General features: G+C 44.1%; 1 protein-coding gene across 1 annotated transcript in view; it reads right to left on the reverse strand.

The window, feature by feature from the left end:
* Window positions 1-23,279, reverse strand: part of LOC129831827 (chloride channel protein 2-like) — a 68,596-nt gene that overhangs the window by 39,434 nt on the left and 5,883 nt on the right. Inside the window, exons 3-9 of the mRNA XM_055895319.1 lie at window positions 18,404-18,535; window positions 14,947-15,075; window positions 14,643-14,776; window positions 13,392-13,469; window positions 12,095-12,173; window positions 11,356-11,481; window positions 133-217 (exon numbers count right to left, since the gene is read on the reverse strand). Coding sequence (XP_055751294.1) covers window positions 133-217; window positions 11,356-11,481; window positions 12,095-12,173; window positions 13,392-13,469; window positions 14,643-14,776; window positions 14,947-15,075; window positions 18,404-18,535 — 763 coding nt within the window. The remainder of the gene's footprint in view (window positions 1-132; window positions 218-11,355; window positions 11,482-12,094; window positions 12,174-13,391; window positions 13,470-14,642; window positions 14,777-14,946; window positions 15,076-18,403; window positions 18,536-23,279) is intronic.

Below are 23,279 nucleotides of genomic sequence, written 5' to 3' on the forward strand. Positions count from 1 at the left end.
AGAGGCAACAAAGCGCACACTGGCTAACAGAGGCAACAAAGAGCTCACTGGCTAACAGAGGCAACGAAGAGCTCACTGGCTAATTGAGGCAACAAAGAGCTTACTGGCTAATTGAGGACAGCTTAGACTCACCCAAGGATAGCGAAGGCTGGGAGCTCCTGGAGGTCAAAGGGGAAGTCCTGACGGAAATTGGTTGGCATCAGAGCTGTGATGGTCACTGTGTAGGAGGTAGGGAGAGAGAGAAATAAAGTGATTAATCGTTATCAAAATGTTTTTAAAGGGCTATATCAGTGTTTCCCAAACTCAGTCCTGGGGTGCATGTTTTGGTTTTTGCCCCAGCACTACACAGCTGATTCAAATAATCAACTAATCATCAAGCGTTGATTATTTGAATCAGCTGTGTAGTGCTAGGTCAAAAAACTAAACGTGCACCCCTTGGGGTCCCGAGGTCTGAGTTTGGGAAACACTGGGCTATATACAGTACAGACCTTACCTCAATGTTTTATTAAGGCAATATACAGTATACATAGCAAACCAAAATTGGTTCTATGAAAGATCCCAGAACATTTGTTATGTAGTGGCAAATGTTCTCATAACACAAAGACTGTCCAGTTGTGCTGAGGATTATACAATGTTCGTATAAACCACTAGCCTGACAATGCAAGGATGTTACCAGAACACATACTGTATAGTCTGTTCTTTAAAGGTTTCCAGAATGTTTCATTAGGTTGTGGTAACAGTCTGGTGGGAACATTGTGGGGACATCACAAAAGATATGTGACCCGTTTCAGGAAACTAGGCGTATGTTGCGGGTCACTACTTCAAACGAGAGCCATTTAAACGTAATCTTTTTTTAAATCAAAATGTGTTTTAGCCACAGAGCCTAGTTGGTTTAGCCACAGAAAAAGCAAGCAACCTTCCCGCTAGCCATGATTGCTGGGATAATGAGTGGGCTGGACATGCCGAGAGATGAGTTCGGATTGGTCTACCATATAGCACACTTCTGTCTATTTGAGCTGGTCAGTATGTGTAGGTAATCTTGTCTAACGCGACTTAAAAAATATATATATTGCTTAGTAAAGCTGCATAAGTGTTGCTCTCCACTTTCTGGAGGACTGAGTTTTGAAATCAGTGGAATTAGAGTATGATAGCTAAGGAGATGGAGAAAACACCTGTCTCCGGATTACATCTTCAAACTAAGGGCAACCATTAGCTAGCTAACATTGATCCTGGTTGGTTAGCTACCTGCAGATTCATGCAGGGTAGTAACGTCATGAGTTGGGATTATGGTTCATTGTTTGGCTAGCTAGCTAGCTACATGTCTTAACAAAAGACTCCACTATGCAAGTATCCATTTCAATAGAATGTCACTGCGACAACTGTTGATAGACATAGCCAGTAAATTCGCTCTGGCTATCTACTCCGATTTCAAACGGGTAAGAAAGTCTAGCTAGCTAAATTTTCAGATACACGTTTCTTTGTGGGGATTTGAAGAGAGATAGGTTCCCTAAACATAAAATATGTCCAGATGTGATGGCATACTTACAATGTTTGCATCAGGGCGCACAAAACATTCCCTCAATGTTCTTTCTATGTTCCCAGAATGATAAATTACATTTTTTTAAGTCCATGGAGGTTTCTTTCATATGTTAGTGTTATCTAACTGTTGAGAAAGTTAGTTGTACAACAAACCATGTAGAAATTTGGAGTCACATGACAATCTATTAAACATTTATTGTACAAAAATAGTTTTTCTGTATCTTGTTGATCGACTCAAGTTGAGATCGGACCTGGGAGATTTTGAGTGTTAACCCTTGAAAAAATCCACTGAGCCACTGGGATGGGACTGACACCAATATGAAGCTGTTAACACCTTTACTGTGACTTCCAGGTTGTGGTCTTTGACTTTGCAAAAGAGAGGATAACTAAATCTAGAAAAACATTATCCTCTATTATTTCTTACTCTACCAATCTTCTTTATACACTCAGTGGCTAGTTTATTAAGTACACCCATCTAGTACCGGGTCGGAATGTCACGATCGTCTTGACGTGGAAGAGAGGACCAAAACGCAGCGTGTGAAAAATACATTCTTTTTAATTATAACGACGAAACAAAAACAACAACCTGACGATCGTGAAGCTATTTAAACAAATCGTGCTGACACTAAACACTACACGATGACATAGACAATTACCCACAACAGCTCAATGCCTATGGCTGCCTTAAATATGGCTCCCAATCAGAGACAAATGAATGACAGCTGTCGCTGATTGAGAACCATTCAGGCAACCATAGACATACCTAGAAACCTACACTCAACACTAACCCATACACTCTAACAAAACCCCCTAGACACTACAACCACCCAAGACAAGACAAAAACACAAACATCCCCCCTGTCACACCCTGACCTAACCTAAATATTACAGAAAATAAAGATAACTAAGGCCAGGGCGTGACAGGAACCTCCTTGCCTCCAGAACAAACTGAATTCTTCAGGACATGGAAACGTTGCTTAATTGGTATCAAGGGACCTAACGTGTGCCAGGAAAACATTCCCCACACCAGTACACCACCATCAGCCTGTACTGTTGACACCAGGCAGGATGGGGTCATGTACTCATGCTACTTACGTCAAATCCTGACTCTGACATCAGCATGATACAACAGGAACTGCGATTCTTGGACCAGGTAATGTTTTTCCACCCCTCAATTGTCCTGTCTTGGTGATGGCGTGCCCACTGGAGGCGCTCCTTCTTGTTTTTAGCTGATAGGAGTGGAGCCCGGTGTGGTGGACGAGGATCGACGAGTTTTGCATTCCGAGATGCCGTTCTGCACACCACTGTGGTAATGCGCTGTTATTTGACAGTTTGTAGCCCACCTGTTAGCTTGCGCAATTCTTGCCATTCTCCTTCGACCTCTCATTAACGATCTGTTTTCGCCGCCAGGACTGCCGCTGACTGTATGTTTTTTGTTTGTCGCACCATTCTCTATAAACCCTATACGTTGTCAGGCTTGAAAAGCCCAGGAGGCCGACCTGGCACCGACGATCATACCACACTGAAAGTCGCTTAGGTTACTCGTTTTGCCCATTTTAATGCTCAATCGAACAGTAACTGAATGCGTCGGTGCCTGTCTGCCTACATGCCACGTCTGCAGGAGCGAACCATCTTCGTGTACCTAATACACTGGCCACTGTTGGGATTTATTTTTATTTTTTTTCACTACAAACTTCATTTCAGAAATCATGTAAAATTACTGCCTGGCAGATTGCGGTGAGATGTACATAGATGCGCATATGTTCTAAGACACATACTACTACAACTACTACTACTGTACTACTACTACTACCCACTGTACTACTACTACTACTGTACTACTACTACAACCTCTCCCTCAAAGTCAGCAAGACAAAGCAGCTGATTGTGGACTACAAAAAACAGATGGGGCGAGCACGCCCCCATCCACATTGACGGGGCTGTAGTGGAATGGGTCGAGGGCTTCAAGTTCCCCAGTTTCCACATCACCAAGGACTAAACACAACAGTGCCCCTCATAAGGTTGAAAAGATTTGGCTTGGCCCCTCAGATCCTTAAAAGGTTATACAGATGCACCATTGAGAGCATCTTGACTGGCTGCATCACTGCGGGTCCCGACAGAGATCATTGCGGCCCGTTCAGCATTTTTCATGCTGTGGTTGGGAGCGGGGGCGGTAACATAAATACACATACAGGTCCAGTTTTGGCCGTTCTGCTGCACTAGGTGAGAGAAGAAAATTCCTTCCTCCTATACACCACAAAACTAGAAAAGTTCTAGTTAGCAAATTGACATTGAAAAAACATCTAAAATATGTATTTTCCAGAAGTTGAAGTTAGGTTCATTTTAGAATCTGTGAAAGGTGAAAATACGTATTTCCAGACATTGAAAAATACGTATTTTCCAGACATTAAAAAAACGTATTTTCCGGACGTTGAAAATATGTATTTTCTGGTCGTTGAAATCAGGTTCATTTTCAGTTTTGAATGAAAGTTGAAAAGGCGTTCTTTCCGGATTTAGAAAAAACATATTTTCAGTTTGTAATGAAAGTTGAAATAAGGTCATTTATTGAACCAAATCAAGGCTGGTCCAGACCCGACCAAATCTGAACCAAACATAAATGATTTTGATTGGTTCAAATTTGGCCTTCACCGGACCAAAAATCTATGTCAGAAATCAAGGCTGGTCTGGACTGGACCAAAAAAAGACGCCCAAAAGACATTGGTGTCAGTCCGTACTTACTGGGGTGCAGCTTACTGTGTCATCCCGCAATGGAATTTTATGAATGCCCATCCATCTGGTAGACCTATCGTTTGTAAAACACCAAAAAAATACGGATTTTCCGGAAAGGACCAGAACAAGACATTGGCGTTCTTACTGGGGTGTAGCCTACAGTGTTTCGGCCGCAATAGAATTTTATGAATCTATGTGGTAGGACTAACGTTTATAAAACAGGCTGTTGCATTGTCTTTATTAGTCCTGATTCCTGTGACTAATCAATTTGGCTATTTAAGCTCTGAATATCAGCTACACAACTTTTATCAAGAGTTATCCTCAGCCTATTTGCCATTTTTACACCCCCGGGAAATGCAGAAGTATGCCTTTTTTCTTTCTCCCTATGATCAGCTCGTCAAAAATGGGATGGATACCTACTTTAAACCACTGATCATGACAATTTAGCCCATGGGGTAAAACTCCTGGACAGCAGTTGTGAGAACCCCGAATGGTCATTCCATATTGTCCTTTTTACTTTGACCTGTACTGTTTTTAGTATATGGTGTTTAACATGTCAGCACATTTTTTATTTGATTGGGCGCCATTTAGGTTTGGCTATTTGCGTCATTTAGGTTAGGCTATTTGATGGAAGAAACGTGTATGATGTAAAAAGTGTCTGTCTCATTACATTGTCATACATTTTATCTCCTGCATGTAGGCTACATAAAAGGCTGCATACTCTTTTCTCTTTCATAGGCTACATGATTTATGTTTGATCATTTTTTTGACGGAACGTTGGTGTAGCGCCGCAGCGATGAGTCTCTCCAACAGCACCCTGGAGAGGCACACTGGGAATGGACAAGCAAAATATTTTGTGCCCTTGCCTCTGACAAAGTGGCCACTGCTTATCACAGTATGCCATCAGTGCTCACCTAAAAAGCCCATATGCCACTGGTTGAGAGAAATTGTCATTGTTTTTGGGAAGAAATATGTGAGGTGTTATGTGTTGTTGGAGGTTCTGCTTGGTCAGTTTAGCTCGGAAAATGCCATCTTCGTCAAGCTGCGACCATAATCCTGCCTAATGGGCCGGCCGGCCGGCCCTGTGCATATACTTCAGTCAAGGATACTCGTATTATAACTAAATTTGGTACACATGTTGCAAACATTGTCAAGACTCAACTTATGCAAGAACATTCATGGTGGTTCTATAACGGGCACATCTCTTGATCTATTTGACTCAGAATGATGACATTTGGCACACATGCTCAGGGATATGAGTCTAGCTAAACCCCCCTATATCTCAGACACCACTGACCCGATATTGACGAAACTTGGGTGAATGATGCATCTTGCCATAGAGATCCTGCATATACAATATTACACTAATTAGCCCAAGGGGGGGGGGGGGGGGCGCTATAGTAATCCACCGTAAGTTAGTCACACGAGATATCTCAGAAACTTCTGGCCTGATTTTGGACAAAACTGGGGTGAATAATGCGTCTTGCCATAGAGCTCCATAATTTACTAAATTACACTGATTGGCCCAAGGGGGGCACGGCATCATTCATGGGGGAAGACATGTTTATTGTTGCCTTGTTTACTATCTATCCTGATTGCCTAGTCACTTTTACCCCTTCCTACATGTACATATTACGTCAACTACCTCGTACCCTTGCACATTCACTCGGTACCGGTACTCCTTTTTTATAGCCAAGTTATTGTTATTTATTGTGTTAATATTTAACATTCTTATTCGCAAATGTTCTTACTTTTTAACTCTGCATTCTTGGGAAAGGGATCTTAATTAAGTAAGCATTTCACAGTAAAGACTACACATGTTTTATTCGGCGCATGTGACAAATAAAATGTGATTTGATTAACATTCTTTGGATAATATCCTAATAAAATGGAAGGATTTACGAAGATTGAAATGCCATTTCTTTGAAAGTTTTGCAACTTCATATAATAATTTAACATTATACATCAATATAATGTGCCTTGGTTAGGGAGGTGACCAAGAACCCGATGGTCACTGTAGTATCCTTAAAGGCTTCTTAGAATTACGACTCATGAGACTTACATACGGTTTAGTATTTAATTGTAACTTAGATTTACATTATCTTATGCACCTGGCTTAAACCTCCTGAAGCTTTCTTAATCATAGTTAAATAGGCAGACATAGGAAATAGCTACGGATAGCGGGAAGCAAACCCTCGTCTTGAGTCAATACCGCCATCTATTGATAAACATAAATATACCAGGTTAATACAGTCACTATGACAGGGCTCTAGAGTTCCTCTGCGGAGATGGGAGAACCTTCCAAAATGACCACCATCTCTGCAGCACTCAACCAATCAGGCCTATATGGTAGAGTGGCCAGACGGAAGCCACTCCTTTGCTTGCCAAAAGTCACCTAAAGACTCTCAGACCATGAGAAACAAGATTCTCTGGTCTGATGAAACCAAGATTCAACTCTTTGGCCTGAATTCCAAGTGTCACTTCTGGAGGAAACCTGGCACCATCCCGACAGTGAAGAATGGTGGTGGCAGCATCATGCTGTGGGGATGTTTTTCAGCGGCAAGAACTGGGAGACTAGTCAGGATCGAGGGAAAGATGAACAGAGCAAAGTACAGCGAGATCGTTGATGAAAACCTGCTCCAGAGCACTCAGGACCTCAGACTGGGGTGAAGGTTCACCTTCCAACAGGACAAAGACCCTAAGCACACAGCCAAGACAACGCAGGACTGGCTTTGGGACAAGTCTCTGAATGTCCTTGAGTGGCCAAGCCAGAGCCCAGACTTGAAACCGATCGAAAATAGCTGTGCAGCGACTTCCCAAATACAGGTGTTCCAAGCTTGTAGCGTCATACCCAAGAAGACTTAAGGCAGTAATCGCTGCCAAACTACTGAGTAAAGGGTCTGAATACTTATGTAAATGTAATATTTCAGTTTTTTATTTGTAGTACATTTGCAAAAATGTCTAAAAACAGGGTTTTAATGTACACATTATTTGTGTGTACAGTAGATTGATGACGTAATAAAATGTGTAAAAAGTCAAGGGGTCTGAATACTTTACGAATGCACTGCAGAACATTGTAGCAATGCTTTGAGAAATACTTCCATTATCGTTGAAGTTTGTTTTTAAAACAATTCTGGATCATCATGTCATAACCTTACAGAATCATTTTACAAGAGTCTTGCAAGAAGTTTGTTGTTATAGGTGTTAGTAGTAAGGTCTCCCTCAACATTAACTGAATATTTCAGGAATATTTCTTGTTTGTTGTTACAGGTGTTAGTAGTAAGGTCTCCCTCAACATTAACTGAATATTTCAGGAATATTTCTTGTTTGTTGTTATAGGTGTTAGTAGTAAGGTCTCCCTCAACATTAACTGAATATTTCAGGAATATTTCTTGTTTGTTGTTACAGGTGTTAGTAGTAAGGTCTCCCTCAACATTAACTGAATATTTCAGGAATATTTCTTGTTTGTTGTTACAGTTGTTAGTAGTAAGGTCTCCCTCAACATTAACTGAATATTTCAGGAATGTTTCTTGTTTGTTGTTATAGGTGTTAGTAGTAAGGTCTCCCTCAACATTAACTGAATATTTCTTGTTTGTTGTTACAGGTGTTAGTAGTAAGGTCTCCCTCAACATTAACTGAATATTTCAGGAATGTTTCTTGTTTGTTGTTATAGGTGATAGTAGTAAGGTCTCCTTCAACATTAACTGAATATTTCAGGAATGTTTCTTGTTTGTTGTTATAGGTGTTAGTAGTAAGGTCTCCTTCAACATTAACTGAATATTTTGGAAAGAATATTGTAGGTTTAAAAATTATTCTAAAGTTTCTTATTTAAAAGGTCAGACTTGATTTTCCCTAATGAAAAATGTATCAACCCATACAAAAATGTCCATTAATTATAATCCACTTATTAATTCACATTTCCTGTTGCTGCAAGATTATTTTCCTGCTGTGAGAAACTGGTCAAATTAAGATCCTATGCCTGGATAGGTGTCTCGGATATCCATTAATGTTAGTGAAATATTCCAGTTGTCACGTTCCTGACCTTGTTTTCCTTTTGTATAGCTTTGTTTTGTTGGTCAGGACGTGAGCTGGGTGGGCATTCTCTGTGTTTGTTCCTTGTTAAGTGTCAGGGTTAATTGACCTTGTATGGCTCTCAATCAGAGGCAGGTGTTTTCGTTTTCCTCTGATTGAGAGACATACATAGGGAGGTTGTTTCACTTTGTTTGTTGTGGGTGGTTGTCTCCTGTGTCCGTATATGTTACCACACGGGACTGTATCGTTTGTTTGTAGTCGTGTACCTGTTCGTGCGTTCTTCGTATTATGTAAGTTCACATGTTTTAGGTCAGTCTACGTTCGTTTGTTGTTTTGTAATTATCAAGTGTTCTTCGTGTGTTTAGTTTCGTCTTGTAAATAAATTTCATTATGTCATCATACCTCGCTGCAAATTGGTCTTCCGATCCCTCTCTCCTCTCCTCGTCCGAGGAGGAGGAAGAAGTAGACAATCGTTACAGAACCATCCACCAAATTAACAGGATCAAGCAGCGGGGAAAAGGGCAGCGACAGCAACCGAAGAGATCCCAGGATTCTTGGACATGGGAGGAGATCCTGGACGGCAAAGGACCCTGGGCTCAGCCAGGGGAATATCGCCGTCCCAAGGCGGAGCTGGAGGCAGCGAAGGCAGAGAGGCGCTGGTATGAGGAGGCAGCGCGGCGACGCGGTTGGGAGCCCGAGAGTCAGACCCAAAAATTTCTTGGGGGGGGGGGGTACACGAGGAGTGTGGCAAAGCCGGGTAGGATACCTGAGCCAACTCCCCGTGCTTACCGTGGAGTGAGAGGGCGTCGTACTGGTCAGACACCGTGTTAAGCGGTAAAGCGCATGGTGTCCCCAGTACGCGTGCTTAGCCCAGTGTGGGCTATTCCACCTCGCCGCACTGGTAGGGCTAAGTTGGGCATCGAGCCGGATGTCATGAAGCCGGCCCAACGCATCTGGCCTCCAGTGCGTCTCCTCGGGCCGGCATACATGGCACCAGCCTTACGAATGGTGTTCCCGGTTCGCCAGCATAGCCCAGTGCGGGCTATTCCACCTCGCCGCACTGGCAGGGCTACGGGCACCATTCAACCTGGTAAGGTTGGGCAGGCTCGGTGCTCAAGAGCACGTGTCCTCCTTCACGGTCCGGTATACCCGGTGCCACCTCCAAGTACCAGTCCACCGGTGGCAGCCCCCCGTACCAGGCTGTCTCTCCGGGTTCTCTCTCCAGCTGCTCCCACCTGTTCAGCGCTGTCAGAGCTTTCCTCCTCTCCAGCGCAGCCAGTGCCTATACCACGCACCAGGCTGTCTCTCCGTCTCCTCCCTACAGGTGTGCCCGTCTGCCAAGAGCCGTCAGAGCTGCCCGTCTGTCCAGAGCCGTCCAGCCATGACCAGCCAGAGCCGTCCAGCCATGACCAGCCAGAGCCGTCCAGCCATGACCAGCCAGAGCCGTCCAGCCATGACCAGCCAGAGCCGTCCAGCCAGGACCAGCCAGAGCCGTCCAGCCAGGACCAGCCAGAGCCGTCCAGCCAGGACCTGCCAGAGCCGTCCAGCCAGGACCTGCCAGAGCCGTCCAGCCAGGACCAGCCAGAGCCGTCCAGCCAGGACCAGCCAGAGCCGTCCAGCCAGGACCAGCCAGAGCCGTCCAGCCAGGACCTGCCAGAGTCCCTCAGCCCGGACCTGCCAGAGTCCCTCAGCCCGGACCTGCCAGAGTCCCTCAGCCCGGACCTGCCAGAGTCCCTCAGCCCGGACCTGCCAGAGTCCCTCAGCCCGGACCTGCCAGAGTCCCTCATCCCGGTGCTGCCCCTTATCCCGGTGCTGCCCCTTATCCCGGTGCTGCCCCTTCATTTAGGTGGGTTTAGTTGGAGGGTGGTCATTGGGAGGGGGATACGGAAGCGGGGAGTGACTATGGTGGTGTGGGGACAGCGTCCAGAGCCGGAGCCGCCACCGTGGACAGATGCCCACCCAAACCCTCCCCTTGAGGTTGAGTTTTGCGGCCGGAGTCCGCATCTTGGGGGGGGGGGGGGGTAATGTCACGTTCCTGACCTTGTTTTCCTTTTGTATAGCTTTGTTTTGTTGGTCAGGACGTGAGCTGGGTGGGCATTCTCTGTGTTTGTTCCTTGTTAAGTGTCAGGGTTAATTGACCTTGTATGGCTCTCAATCAGAGGCAGGTGTTTTCGTTTTCCTCTGATTGAGAGACATACATAGGGAGGTTGTTTCACTTTGTTTGTTGTGGGTGGTTGTCCCCTGTGTCCGTATATGTTACCACACGGGACCGTATCGTTTGTTTGTAGTCGTGTACCTGTTTGTGCGTTCTTCGTATTATGTAAGTTCACATGTTTTAGGTCAGTCTACGTTCGTTTGTTGTTTTGTAATTATCAAGTGTTCTTCGTGTGTTTAGTTTCGTCTTGTAAATAAATTTCATTATGTTATCATACCTCGCTGCAAATTGGTCTTCCGATCCCTCTCTCCTCTCCTCGTCCGAGGAGGAAGAAGTAGACAATCGTTACACCAGTGATGTTTTCTCAGAATTAATATAATTGAATGCAGACATGATTGCTGAAGAAGGTTTAGGGAACATTATTGGAATAATCATGTCATAATGTCACACTGTGACACACTGAAACTTTGTCACACTGAAACTTCATGAAAGCATAGTGGGAATATTCCCTGCTTGTTGTTATGCATGTTTTTGATAACATCTTCATCAACATTAGCAGAACGTTCACGTAATATATTCTCAAAGCCATTTCTATTGCTCTCATATTTTGTTGTGGCAGTATGTTTTAAAAGTACTTGTACATTGTGTTATTACATTACCTGGAAACCTAATGAGAATGTTTGGGGAATGTTCTGCAGTGGTTGTTACAGATGTTGTGAACAACATTTTAGTGAACGTTATGAGAAAATTCCAAGTATAATACATTTTAAACACCTTAAAAAACAACATTTGGTTATCAAAAACATTATTGGAATGTTCGATAAAACCCTAACTATAACATAAGTTAATGTTCTGGGAATGCTCCCAGTTTGCTGGGTACACATGTAAACATGTCTTACCCTCGTCTCTGTTCCACACGGCCAGGGCTCTGTACATGAAGGCAGTGACGGTAGCAGCGAAGAACCCTCTCCAGTAGTTCCTCACAGTGAAGAAAGTAGACATTGCCTCAATACTGAACAGCAAACCTATCACACACACAGGCACACACAAACACACACACACACACACACACACACACACACACACACACACATATTACTCAGAAACACACAGGAAGATAATTAGTAACTATGCCTCAATCAGGGGAGTGACGGGTGTAAGACTATTTCAAAGATAAATACACAACGAAGAGGACTAAATGTCAAGAGGACTAAAAGTCAAGAGAGGACTATGGAAATAGTGTTTTTTCTGTAAGAGGGAATTATTGATCAATGGGTCAGAGACATGGAATGAATTTGTCTAGGCATTGAGCCTGAAATAGGATACTTGTTATTTGGCCATTGGCCCAGTTGTATTGCAAGGAATTCTAATTGGTCAACCACAGGCCAGGGCTGGGTTATAAAACTACATCCTGTCCCTTTGTTCTGTGGAGAGAATCAATGAGGACAGGGGAGAATGAACATCTACCTCTCAGCATAACATCCTCTTGAATAAACCTATTTTTCTCCCCCTGATTTGCTTTGGGGTCTGTGTTATTAAAGAGTAACATCAATTGCTAACAGGGGGGAAGAAGTAAACCTTACAATCTCCGACCCAGCCAGTGTATCAGTCAGTAAGTGTTATGTTGGTGCCACTCACCTCCAATAGGGGCAGCGAAAACACAGCTCACCCCCACAGCACAGGCAACTGACAACAGCTCAATGTTCCTCGACTCATTCTGTAAGCACATAGGGAGAGGTGTGTTTACATTTACAGACGCACACACACAGCCTGCGAGGTAGGCTGTTGTCAGGATGGATGTAGGCCTAGTAGTGTGGAAGGAGGCAGACAATGATGCTACATTTTTCTGCACAAGGTCAGGGCTTCTATGAGCAAAAATGGGGAATAAATAAGCACAAAAAGTAGGCTACTACATTATTTACAAAATAATCAACAGGACAAAGAGCAATATCAACTGGATTTAAATCAATAAGTCAGCCAACTGACCTCCCCCAGGGCAGGCCTCAGTAATGACTGATAGCAATTAGCATCCACAGTAGCAAGTATAGCCCAACCTATCACTGTCACAGCTGTTGTGACAGGGGAAAATTGGGATAATGCCTTTCACTATGGAATATACAATTTCACACCAACAGGTTGGCATGAACAGTTAAAACATTGCGCTCTCCAACACACCTCTGTTTGCCTGTCACAACAAAGAAATATGAAGAATCCTTCTCCAACTACCAGGACAAATAAAGTAAGCAAGCATTTATATTTCTTTAGCTTTGCAAGAGCGCTAAAGTGTTTATTCCTAAACATGATTACTTTGTAGGTAATATTTGAATGAACAAATGCATGGATGGAAGAGGAATTCATGTGGAATCGCAAACAAAAGCCATAAAATGCGGCATATTCATATACAGTACAGATACAACACAGAGAGGAGGGAGGAAGAGAGAAGGGATGAGGGAAGGAGAGAGGCGAGAGGGAGCCGAGGGAGAGAAGGAAAAGATTAAGGGGAGATGGACGGACAGACGGACGGACGGACAGACAGACGTACAGTATGCAGCAAAGGAGTGGTCAACTCTTGAGGGAACTTGGGGGTTTGGCTCAAAGATTCAAACACACACACACACACACACACACACAAAAAAACAACCTACAGTACAGTTCTGTCATTAGGGAGAGAGGAGTCTGTTCGGTGATTTATGGATTTAAGCATCTCAACTACAGTGGAGTTGGTTTGACTGCACGAACAGTGGCTACAGTAGATGATAAATAGATATAGTGATAGTGATGAGATGTACTGTGCTTTAGTTGTGAATTTAGGGTATGGAAGTGAAATACTGACAGAGGCGTGTATAGGTTGACAGAGGCATGTATAGTGTTGAAAGCTTATTAAGAACATATTGGTAACAATGTGGTAACATGTGTGTGTACAGGTGTAGTTTACCTCATAGATTCCTCCAAACAGAGACATGAACTTGCAGAGAAGTGCAGCACCAAGACTAGCAATGTGAACAAATGGACTCTAGAGAGGAAGAGAGAATGACTTGTAAATTATTTCTTAAAACAATTGGTATAAAAAAAAAATTGTTACATACTTAAAGAAAACCACATCACACTTACACTTCAGTTTCACTCACCCCGGAATAAAAACAAGTCACATTGTGCCAAAAGGGTCAATGTAGTCCAGAGGTTTAAAACAGAAACATATCGGAAAGTGTGACACCCTCCAGGAGACTAACCTACTCCTGGTGTTGAGAAGCAACACTTCTCCCCAATACAACTAGTCCCCTTCTCTCTCTCTCCCTCTCCCTCCCTTTCTCCACTTTTTTTTAACTCTCAGAGGAGGAAAGGTGTCCAGTCTTTCTTTCTTTACCTGTTTCCCTCCCTGTTTTTACACTCACTCATGACCTCTCTCTCTGTCTCTCTCTCCACTTTTCAAACTCTCTGAAAGGAGGGAGAGGTCTGCAGTCTTTTTCTTTCCAAAATGTATGCACTCAATGCTTACTGTAAGTCACCCTGAATAAGAGCGTCTGATAAATCACTAAAATATCAAATGTACATGTGTGTACACAAACACCCTCCTCAGTGTGTTCCTACACGTCTCCTCTCCTCCAGTGTATCATCGATTAATCTCAGGTCTTTCAAGATTACAATGATCTAATTTTCTTTCCCTCTTCCACCCCCCGTCTCCTCTCCACCCTCCTTCATCCCCCTCTCCTCCCCACCCTCCTTCATCCCCCTATCCTCTCCTCTCTCATTCATCCCCCTCTCCTCTCCTCTCCTCCCTCATTCATCCCCCTCTCCTCTCCACCCTCATTCATCCCCCTCTCCTCTCCTCTCCTTTCCTCCCTCCTTATCCCCCTCCCCTGTCCTCCCTCTCCACTGTGACCAACGGGGTAGCCTGAGTGCAACGTGTGTGGCTGTATGACAGGGACACAGGACACGTGTAACCACAACCACATGCCTGTGTGTGTGTGTGCTTCACCGTGAGAACCACTTGTCCTGTGAATGGAGTGTGTGTCTGCATAACAGTACTGTACTGTCAGCAACAAGTGACAACTACCCACACTCACACAAGCCTGACTGTGAGAAGAGGATGTGTGTGTATGCGTCAGAGGACTGTTGAGAAGAATGTTTACAGAGTGTGTGTGTGTGTGTGTGTGTGTGTACTGTGTGTAGAGAGTGCGTGTGTTACCTCCTTGCCCAGAGGCATGCCACTGCCCAGGGCAAACGTGAGACCGATGACTTTGGCCACAAAGGTTTTAAAGGTGAGGTATTCTTTCAGCACTACACCCCTCAGAATGGTCTTAATCTCTGGGATACCTGAACCTAGAGGGGGAGGGGGAGAGGGGGTTAGTGTGGGTATGCTATGGTCAGTATGTGTGTGTGTGTGTGTGTGTGTGTGTGTGTGTGTGTGTGTGTGTGTGTGTGTGTGTGTGTGTGTGTGTGTGTGTGTGTGTGTGTGTGTGTGTGTGTGTGTGTGTGTGTGTGTGTCTTACCTACGGCCTGTGGGGCCAGTATCTGTGTGAAGCCAGCTGAGAAGGTGATGAGCACCACAGGATAGGTGACCCAGGCCAGGTACTGGAGAAACACATTACTCTCCAGGTTCACATACATCCACTTCTGTGCTGTGGACACACACACACACACACACACACACACACACACACACACACACACACACACACACACACACACACACACCAATATCAACTTGATGTCAATCATAAAGTAAAAGTACATCTAAAGTCATGCTTCAACTGAGACGGACAGAAAGATTACTTATGAGTACCTCAACAACAGTAGAACACGCAGGACTCCTCTCCCTAAAAGGCCTGCTTTACAGGGAGAGATCAAAAGTGTGTGTGTGCATGTGTGTGTGTGTGTGTGTGGAGAAAGGGGATAAGAGGATGTGTCTATATGAGTTCTTGCTTCTAGATTACTCTCTCTTCACTTTTTCCACGTGCATCAGTCTCCCCCTTGGCACACACACACAATAACGCAGCAATGTGTGTAAATGTCTGTTTGACTGAAGAAACTATGGATTTCTAATGGCAGAAAAAGACACACACACACACACCTGCATGCAGCTTAGGGAGACAGCAATTTGCACTGCAGATCATCATGAACACACACACCCTGGTTTGACGGGTGTGTGTACGTAAACCACAGTGTCTGAGATTATCTTGAGTGTGGTTTAATGTCTTCTTTAGCTGCATGCAGGAGATGTGTCAGATTAAATGATTCAGCCAAAGGAACAGTGTTTCAAGTTTCAAAATGTATTAGTTGTATGTACAGTTGAAGTCAGAAGTTTACATACACTTCGGTTGGAGTCATTAAAACTAATTTTACAACCACTCCACAAATTTCTTGTTAACAAACTATAGTTTTGGCAAGTTGGTTAGGACATCTACTTTGTGCATGACACAAGTCATTTTTCCAACAATTGTTTACGGACCTATTATTTCAAGGAAGAAGCCACTGCTCCGAAACCGCAATAACAAAGCCAGACCACGGTTTGCAACTGCACTGTTTGGCCATAATGATCATCGTTATGTTTGGAGGAAAAAGGGGGATGCTTGCAAGCCGAAGAACACCATTCCAACCGTGATGCCCGGGGTTGCTTTGCTACAGGAGGGACTGGTGCACATCACAAAATAGATGGCATCATGAGGAAAGAAAATTATGTGGATATATTGAAGCAACATCTCAAGACATCAGTCAGGTAGTTAAAGCTTGGTCGCAAATCGGTCTTCCAAATGATCAATGACCGCAAGCATACTTCCTAAGTTGTGCTTAGGAATGGCTTAAGCCAAAATGGCTTAAGGACAACAAAGTCAAAGTATTGGAGTGGCCATCACAAAGCCCTGACCTCAATCCTATAGAAAATTTGTGGGCAGAACTGAAAAAGCGTGTGCGAGCAAGGAGGCCTACAAACCTGCCTCAGTTACACCAGCTCTGTCAGGAGGAATGGGCCAAAATTCACCCAATTTGCGGAATGCTACCCGAAACGTTTGACCCAAGTGAAACCATTTCAAGGCCAAATACTAATTGAGTGTATGTAAACTTCTGACCCACTGGGAATGTGATGAAAGAAATAAAAGCAGAAAAAAATCATTGTCTCTACTATTATTCTGACATTTCACATTCTTCAAATAAAGTGGTGATCCTAACTGACCTAAGACAGGGAATTTTTACTATAATTAAATGTCAGGAATTGTGAAAAACTGAGTTTAAATGTATTTGGCTAAGGTGTATGTAAACTTCCGACTTCAACTGTACATGGTATAAACCGTCCAACGAAATGCAAACTTGCTGTTTCCTTCTCAACAATGCAACAACAATAAGAAATAATAAAAGACAATAATACGAACATAAAGTAAATGGCTCAGTAGAATAAAATAAACATTTTAGCATAAGTATAATACAGGACAGCACAATTTATAGTCCAATATGTACATGTGTTCTGGGGAAGGGGGGGTGGGGAGTAAGTGTTTAAATTGTGCAGTATTTAGCCATCATAATAAGAGTCTGGTAAAAGCAGTGGTGTGTGTGTGTGTGTGTGTGTGTGTGTGTGTGTGTGTGTGTGTGTGTGTGTGTGTGTGTGTGTGTGTGTGTGTGTGTGTGTGTGTGTGTGTGTGTGTGTGTGTGTGTGTGTGTGTGTGTGTGTGTCTGTGTGGGTTTGTGCATGAGTGAGTGAGTGCATGTGTGCGAAGGTGCAGAGAATCAGAGCAGGTGGCCAGTCCAATTAAAGTGTTCTGCAGTATGATGGCTTGTAGATAGAAACTGTCAGGACGCTCTCGATGGTGCAGCGGCAACATTCGAATTTCTTCAGCCACCTTAGGAAGTTAAAGACACTGTTGACAAGAGTGGTGACAAGTCCTCAGTGATGTGGATGGTGAGGAACTTTAAACTGCTGACTCTCTCTCTCCAGTCCCATTGATGTGAATCAGGGCATGTTCCCTCCCCTGCTTGAACTCCTTGGTTTTGCTGACGTTGAGGGAGAGGTTGTTATCCTGTCACCACAATGCCACTTCACTTACCTAACTGGTTATCAGGCCTACAACTGTGGTGTCGTCACCAAACATTATGATGGAGTTGGTATCGTGCAAAGCCACGCGGTTGTGGGTGAACAGGGAGTACAGCAGAGGGCTGAGGACATACCCCTGGGGGGCCCCTGTGCTAAGAGTCAGTGTGAAGGCGGTGCTGTTACCAATCCTCACACGCCAGGAAGTCCAGGATCCAGTTGCAAAGGGTGGTGTCCAGACCCAGGGCCCTGATCTTGGTGTCGAGCTTGGATGGAACAATAGTGTTGAATACTGAACTGTAGTGTATGAACAGCATTCTTACATAGGTGCTCCTCTTGTCCAGATGTGTTACAGCCGTGTGAATAGCGATGGAAATGGCATCTTCTGTGGATCTGTTGGAGAGGTAGGCAAATTGGAGTGGGTCCAGTGTGCCTGGCATGCTAGCCTTGATGTGGGCCATGACCACATCAAAGTATGAGTCCTAATGTGTGTGTGTGTGTGTGTTCTAGTGCATGGGTGTAAGCGGAGGTGGTGGGTAGTCCCTGTTGGACAGGTGGTTAGTCATCATGTATCCAGTTGTAAAAGCTGTACAGCTCGTTTGTGTCAAGATAGAAGACTTCAACCTTGACAAGATATACACACAAAAGATACATTCAAACCTAATGGGAGAACACTGACAATGTGCTTACACACACCATGGGGTCTAAGTAGTCTGTGCACCATTTGGCTTCCCCGCATCCTCTCCTGACAACCCTCTCTCCTCCTCCCTCCCTCTCTCTCTCCTCTCTTTTCCCTCCCTCCCTCACCTTGTAGACAGGTTGCGATAGTGAAGTCGATGATCCAGCTGACTAGAGCCATCAGTAGACCAAGGAGTCTACCTCTCTTTCCCTTCCTAACTCCCTCCTTCCCAACTCCCTCCCTCTCTTACATTGTAGACAGATGCCGATACCGAAGTCGACCAGCCAGCTGAGCAGAGCCATGAATAGACCCAGGAGGATGAGGAAGATCCAGTCTTCACCAACACAAGAGATGAGGAACTTCTGACACCGCACCGTACAGACTGGAGGGAAGAGAGATACAGGTGCACACTGTTAGACGACAACAACAACACTTACTAGAACAGTACCAGTGAGTCAAGTCAGTCAGAACTACAATACAAACAAACCAACACATCTTACAGACTGAGGAGAGAAGTGTAGCATTATTAAAACTACATTACCCACCTTGGAGTCAAGACCACCCATACCCACCATACAATGTAACACCCTCACCATGTTTTACTAAGTTAACTTTTGCACAGACTAGTATCATTTAACACAGTGATGTTCTGCTCTGTCTCCCGTCCTCTCCTCTAACTCCCCCTCCCCTACACACACACACACACACACACACACACACACACACACACACACACACACACACACACACACACACACACACACACACACACACACACACACACACACACACACACACACTGACTCTACCAGTTCTTCCCCTACTTCCCTCCACTGTCGTAACATTATTCCTGCTCCCCAGTCATCTTATTCAGTCTTCTCTCATCTCACCAATGTACTAAACCACACTAATGCTACTTTACCACAGTACAAGATTCTTTCTTTTCCTCATCTAAAGCATTACTACTCTCCCCATTTCTGTCTCTACACTTTCCTCCTCCTCTATAGTACGGCCTGTGGGTGCTATTGTATAGGGCAACAGGTTGTAATGTTGAAGAGATGGATAGGGGTGTACAGTCATGGACAAAAGTTTTGAGAATGACACAAATATTAATTTTCACAAAGTCTGCTGCCTCAATTTGTATGATGGCAATTTGCATATACTGCAGAATGTTATGAAGAGTGATCAGATGAATTGCAATTAATTGCAAAGTCCCTCTTTGCCATGCAAATGAACTGAATCCCCAAAAAACATTTCCACTGCATTTCAGCCCTGCCACAAAAGGACCAGCTGACATCATGTCAGTGATTCTCTCATTAACACAGGTGTGAGTGTTGACGAGGACAATGCTGGAGATCACTCTGTCATGCTTATTGAGTTTGAATAACAGACTGGAAGCTTCAAAAGGAGGGTGGTGCTTGGAATCATTGTTCTTCCTCTGTCAACCATGGTTACCTGCAAGGAAACACGTGCCGTCATCATTGCTTTGCACAAAAAGGGCTTCACAGGCAAGGATATTGCTGCCAGTAAGATTGCACCTAAATCCACCATTTATCGGATCATCAAGAACTTCAAGGAGAGCGGTTCAATTGTTGTGAAGAAGGCTTCAGGGTGCCCAAGAAATTCCAGCAAGCGCCAGGACAGTCTCCTAAAGTTGAGGCACCACCAGTACAGAGCTTGCTCAGGAATGGCAGCAGACAGGTGTGAGTTCATCAGCACTCACAGTGAGGCGAAGACTTTTGGAGGATGGCCTGGTGTCAAGAAGGGCAGCAAAGAAGCCACTTCTCTCCAGGAAAAACATCAGGGACAGACTGATATTCTGCAAAAGGCAAAGGGATTAGACTGCTGAGGACTGGGGTAAAGTCATTTTCTCTGATGAATCCCCTTTCCGATTGTTTGGGGCATCCGGAAAAAAGCTTGTCCGGAGAAGACAAGGGGTAAACAACAGTAAGGCATCAGTAAAGCATCCTGAGACCATTCATGTGTGGGGTTGCTTCTCAGCCAAGGGAGTGGGCTCACTCACAATTTTGCCTAAGAACACAGCCATGAATAAAGAATTGTACCAACACATCCTCCGAGAGCAACTTGGAACAGTTGTACGGTTTTCCTCCAACACATTGGTGCGGTTGGCTTCTGGGATAAGCGGGTGTTAAGAAGCGCGGTTTGGCGGGTCATGTTTCGGAGAACGCATGACTCGTCCTTCGCCTCCCGAGCTCGTTGGGGAGTTGCAGCAATGAGACTAGATCGGAATTCGGGGTAAATAAGACTGACTTTGAGTGTCCCTGTGTCGAACTTCCACAACATATCCCTTTGAGCATGGTGAAGTTATTAATTACACTTTGGGTGGTGTATCAATTCACCCAGTCCCCTCCTAACTCAGTTGCCAGAAAGGAAGGAGATGGTGTAGGGGTTTCATCATGAGACCAATGGTGACTTTAAAACAGTTACAGGGTTTAATGGCTGTGATAGGAGAAAACTGAGGCTGGATCAACAACACTGTAGTTACTCCACAATACTAACCTAATTGACAGAGTGAAATTAAAGAAGCCTGCACAGATAAAAAAAATATTCTAAGGCACTGCAACAAGACTAAAGTAATACTGAAAAAAATGTGGCAAAGCAATTCACTTTTTGTCCTGAATACAAAGTGTTATGTTTGGGGCAAATCCAATACAACACATTGCTGAGCAACACTCTCAATATTTTCAAGCATGGTGGTGGCTGCATCATGTTATGGGTATGCTTGTAATCGTTAAGGACTGAGGAGTTTTTCAGGATAAAAACGAAATGGAATAGAGCTAAGCACATGCAAAATCCTAAAGGAAAACCTGGTTCAGTCGATCGTTATAATGAGTGGACCAAGATGCAGCGTGGTATGGTTCCATCCTCTTTATTTGTAAGTGAAACTCACAGAAAACAAAAAAGCGCAAAATGAAACGTGACGCTAATGTAGTGCTCGCAGGCAACTATACATAGACAAGATCCCACAAAGCACAAAGGGGAAACGGCTGCCTAAATATGATCCCCAATCAGAGACAACGATAAACAGCTGCCTCTGATTGGGAAACATACCAGGCCAACATAGAAATATAATCACCTAGATGACCCACCCTAATCACACCCCGACCTAACCAACATAGAGAATAAAAAGCTCTCTATGGTCAGGGCGTGACACACTGGGAGATGAATTCACTCTTCAGCAGGACAATAACCTAAAACATGAGGCCAAATCTACAATGGAGTTGATTACCAAGAAGAAGGTGAATGTTCCTTAGTGGCTGAGTTACAGTTTTGACTTAAATCTGCTTGAAAATCTATGGCAGGACCTGAAAATAGTTGTCTAGCAATGATCAACAACCAATTTCACAGAACTTGAATCATTTTGAAAAGAATAATGGGAAAACGCTTCTACTAAGCTAACATATGTATTTTTTTAAAGATGGTTATGCCAACGATGATTTAGCTATTTGATTTTGAGGACCCCTTTAGGTACAAGAAAAAATAATAATTTGATGAAACCTTGAATTTGGCCTACTATTAGCACATACAAATAACAGATTCATACATGGAAAAACAGATAGTCCAAAAATAACTCAAAGGAAAGTTTGTTTTAGGCCTCCCGGGTGGGGCAGTGGTCTAGGGCACTGCATCGCAGTGCTAACTGCGCCACCAGAGTCTCTGGGTTCGCCCCCAGGCTCTGTCGCAGCCGGCCGCGACCGGGAGGTCCGTGGGGCGACGCACAATTGGGCTAGCGTCGTCCGGGTTAGGGAGGGTTTGGCCGGTAGGGAATTCCTTGTCTCATCGCGCTCCAGCGACTCCTGTGGCGGGCTGGGCGTAGTGCGCGCTAACCAAGGGGGGCCAGGTGCACGGTGTTTCCTCCGACACATTGGTGCGGCTGGCTTCCGGGTTGGAGGCGCGCTGTGTTAAAGAAGCAGTGCGGCTTGGTTGGGTTGTGCCTCGGAGGACGCATGGCTTTCGACCTTCGTCTCTCCCGAGCCCGTACGAGAGTTGTAGCGATGAGACAAGATAGTAATTACTAGCGATTGGATACCACGAAAAATTGGGGAGAAAAGGGGATAAAATTTAAAAGAAAAAAGAAAAAAGAAAAAAGAAAGTTTGTTTTAAAATGTCTGTCCTATATCTGAAAGACATAAGAAAGATCAGGATTTAATATATTTTTTTACCCATATTTAACAACCCAAAAATTTGCCCTAAACTACTTCTATATACATTTTCGTTCCTTTTTTAAACTGGTACAGGGCTACCTTCAGACGAGTCTCGTGAAGCTTGTGTGCATCCTAGAGCAAAACATCTACTGACATGTACGTGTTTGTGAGAGTCTCACCTTTCCACAGAGGGGTCATATTAGTGTGTAGCCCAAACTGTTTGGTCGCTACAGACTGAAGTTGGCAGATCGGCGGTACTGACTTCGGCGGTACAGACTTGTGACGCTTGTGGGAGCAAAACGGAGAACACCATCGTGTTCATGAGAGTCTCATCTTTCCATAGAGTGGTGTACAGTGCCTTCAGAAAGTATTCAGACCCCTTAACTTTTTCCACATTTTGTTAGGTTACAGCCTTATTCTAAAATGGATAAAATAAAGAAAAAATATCTCAACAATCTACACAATAACACATAATGACAAAGCAAAAACAGTGTTTTAGAATTTTTAGCAGATTAAAATAAAAAATGAAATATTACATGTACATAATTATTCAGACCCTTTTTACACATTACTTTGTTGAAGCACCTTTGACAGCGATTACAGCCTCGAGTGGTCTTGTGTATGACACTACAAGCTTGGTGTAATGAGTGCGCTGAGAGTCGGGAAGCAAGTACAGGGAGTGTTTTAATAAATAAACAAAACAATAAACACGAAACACAAACAACGCACCAACATGAAACAGAGTCAATAACACCTGAGGAAAGAACCAAAGGGGAGTGACAGATATAGGGAAGATAATCAAGGAGGTGATGGAGTCCAGGTGAGTGTTATGAGGCGCTGGTGCGCTTGACGATGGTGACAGGTGTGCGGGATAATCAGCAGCCTGATGACATAGTGGCCGGAGAGGGAGTATACGTGACACTTGGCACACCTATATTTGGGGGTTTCTCCCATTCTTCT

Source organism: Salvelinus fontinalis, chromosome 33 (assembly GCF_029448725.1).
Source record: "Salvelinus fontinalis isolate EN_2023a chromosome 33, ASM2944872v1, whole genome shotgun sequence".
Taxonomy (NCBI): domain Eukaryota; kingdom Metazoa; phylum Chordata; class Actinopteri; order Salmoniformes; family Salmonidae; genus Salvelinus; species Salvelinus fontinalis.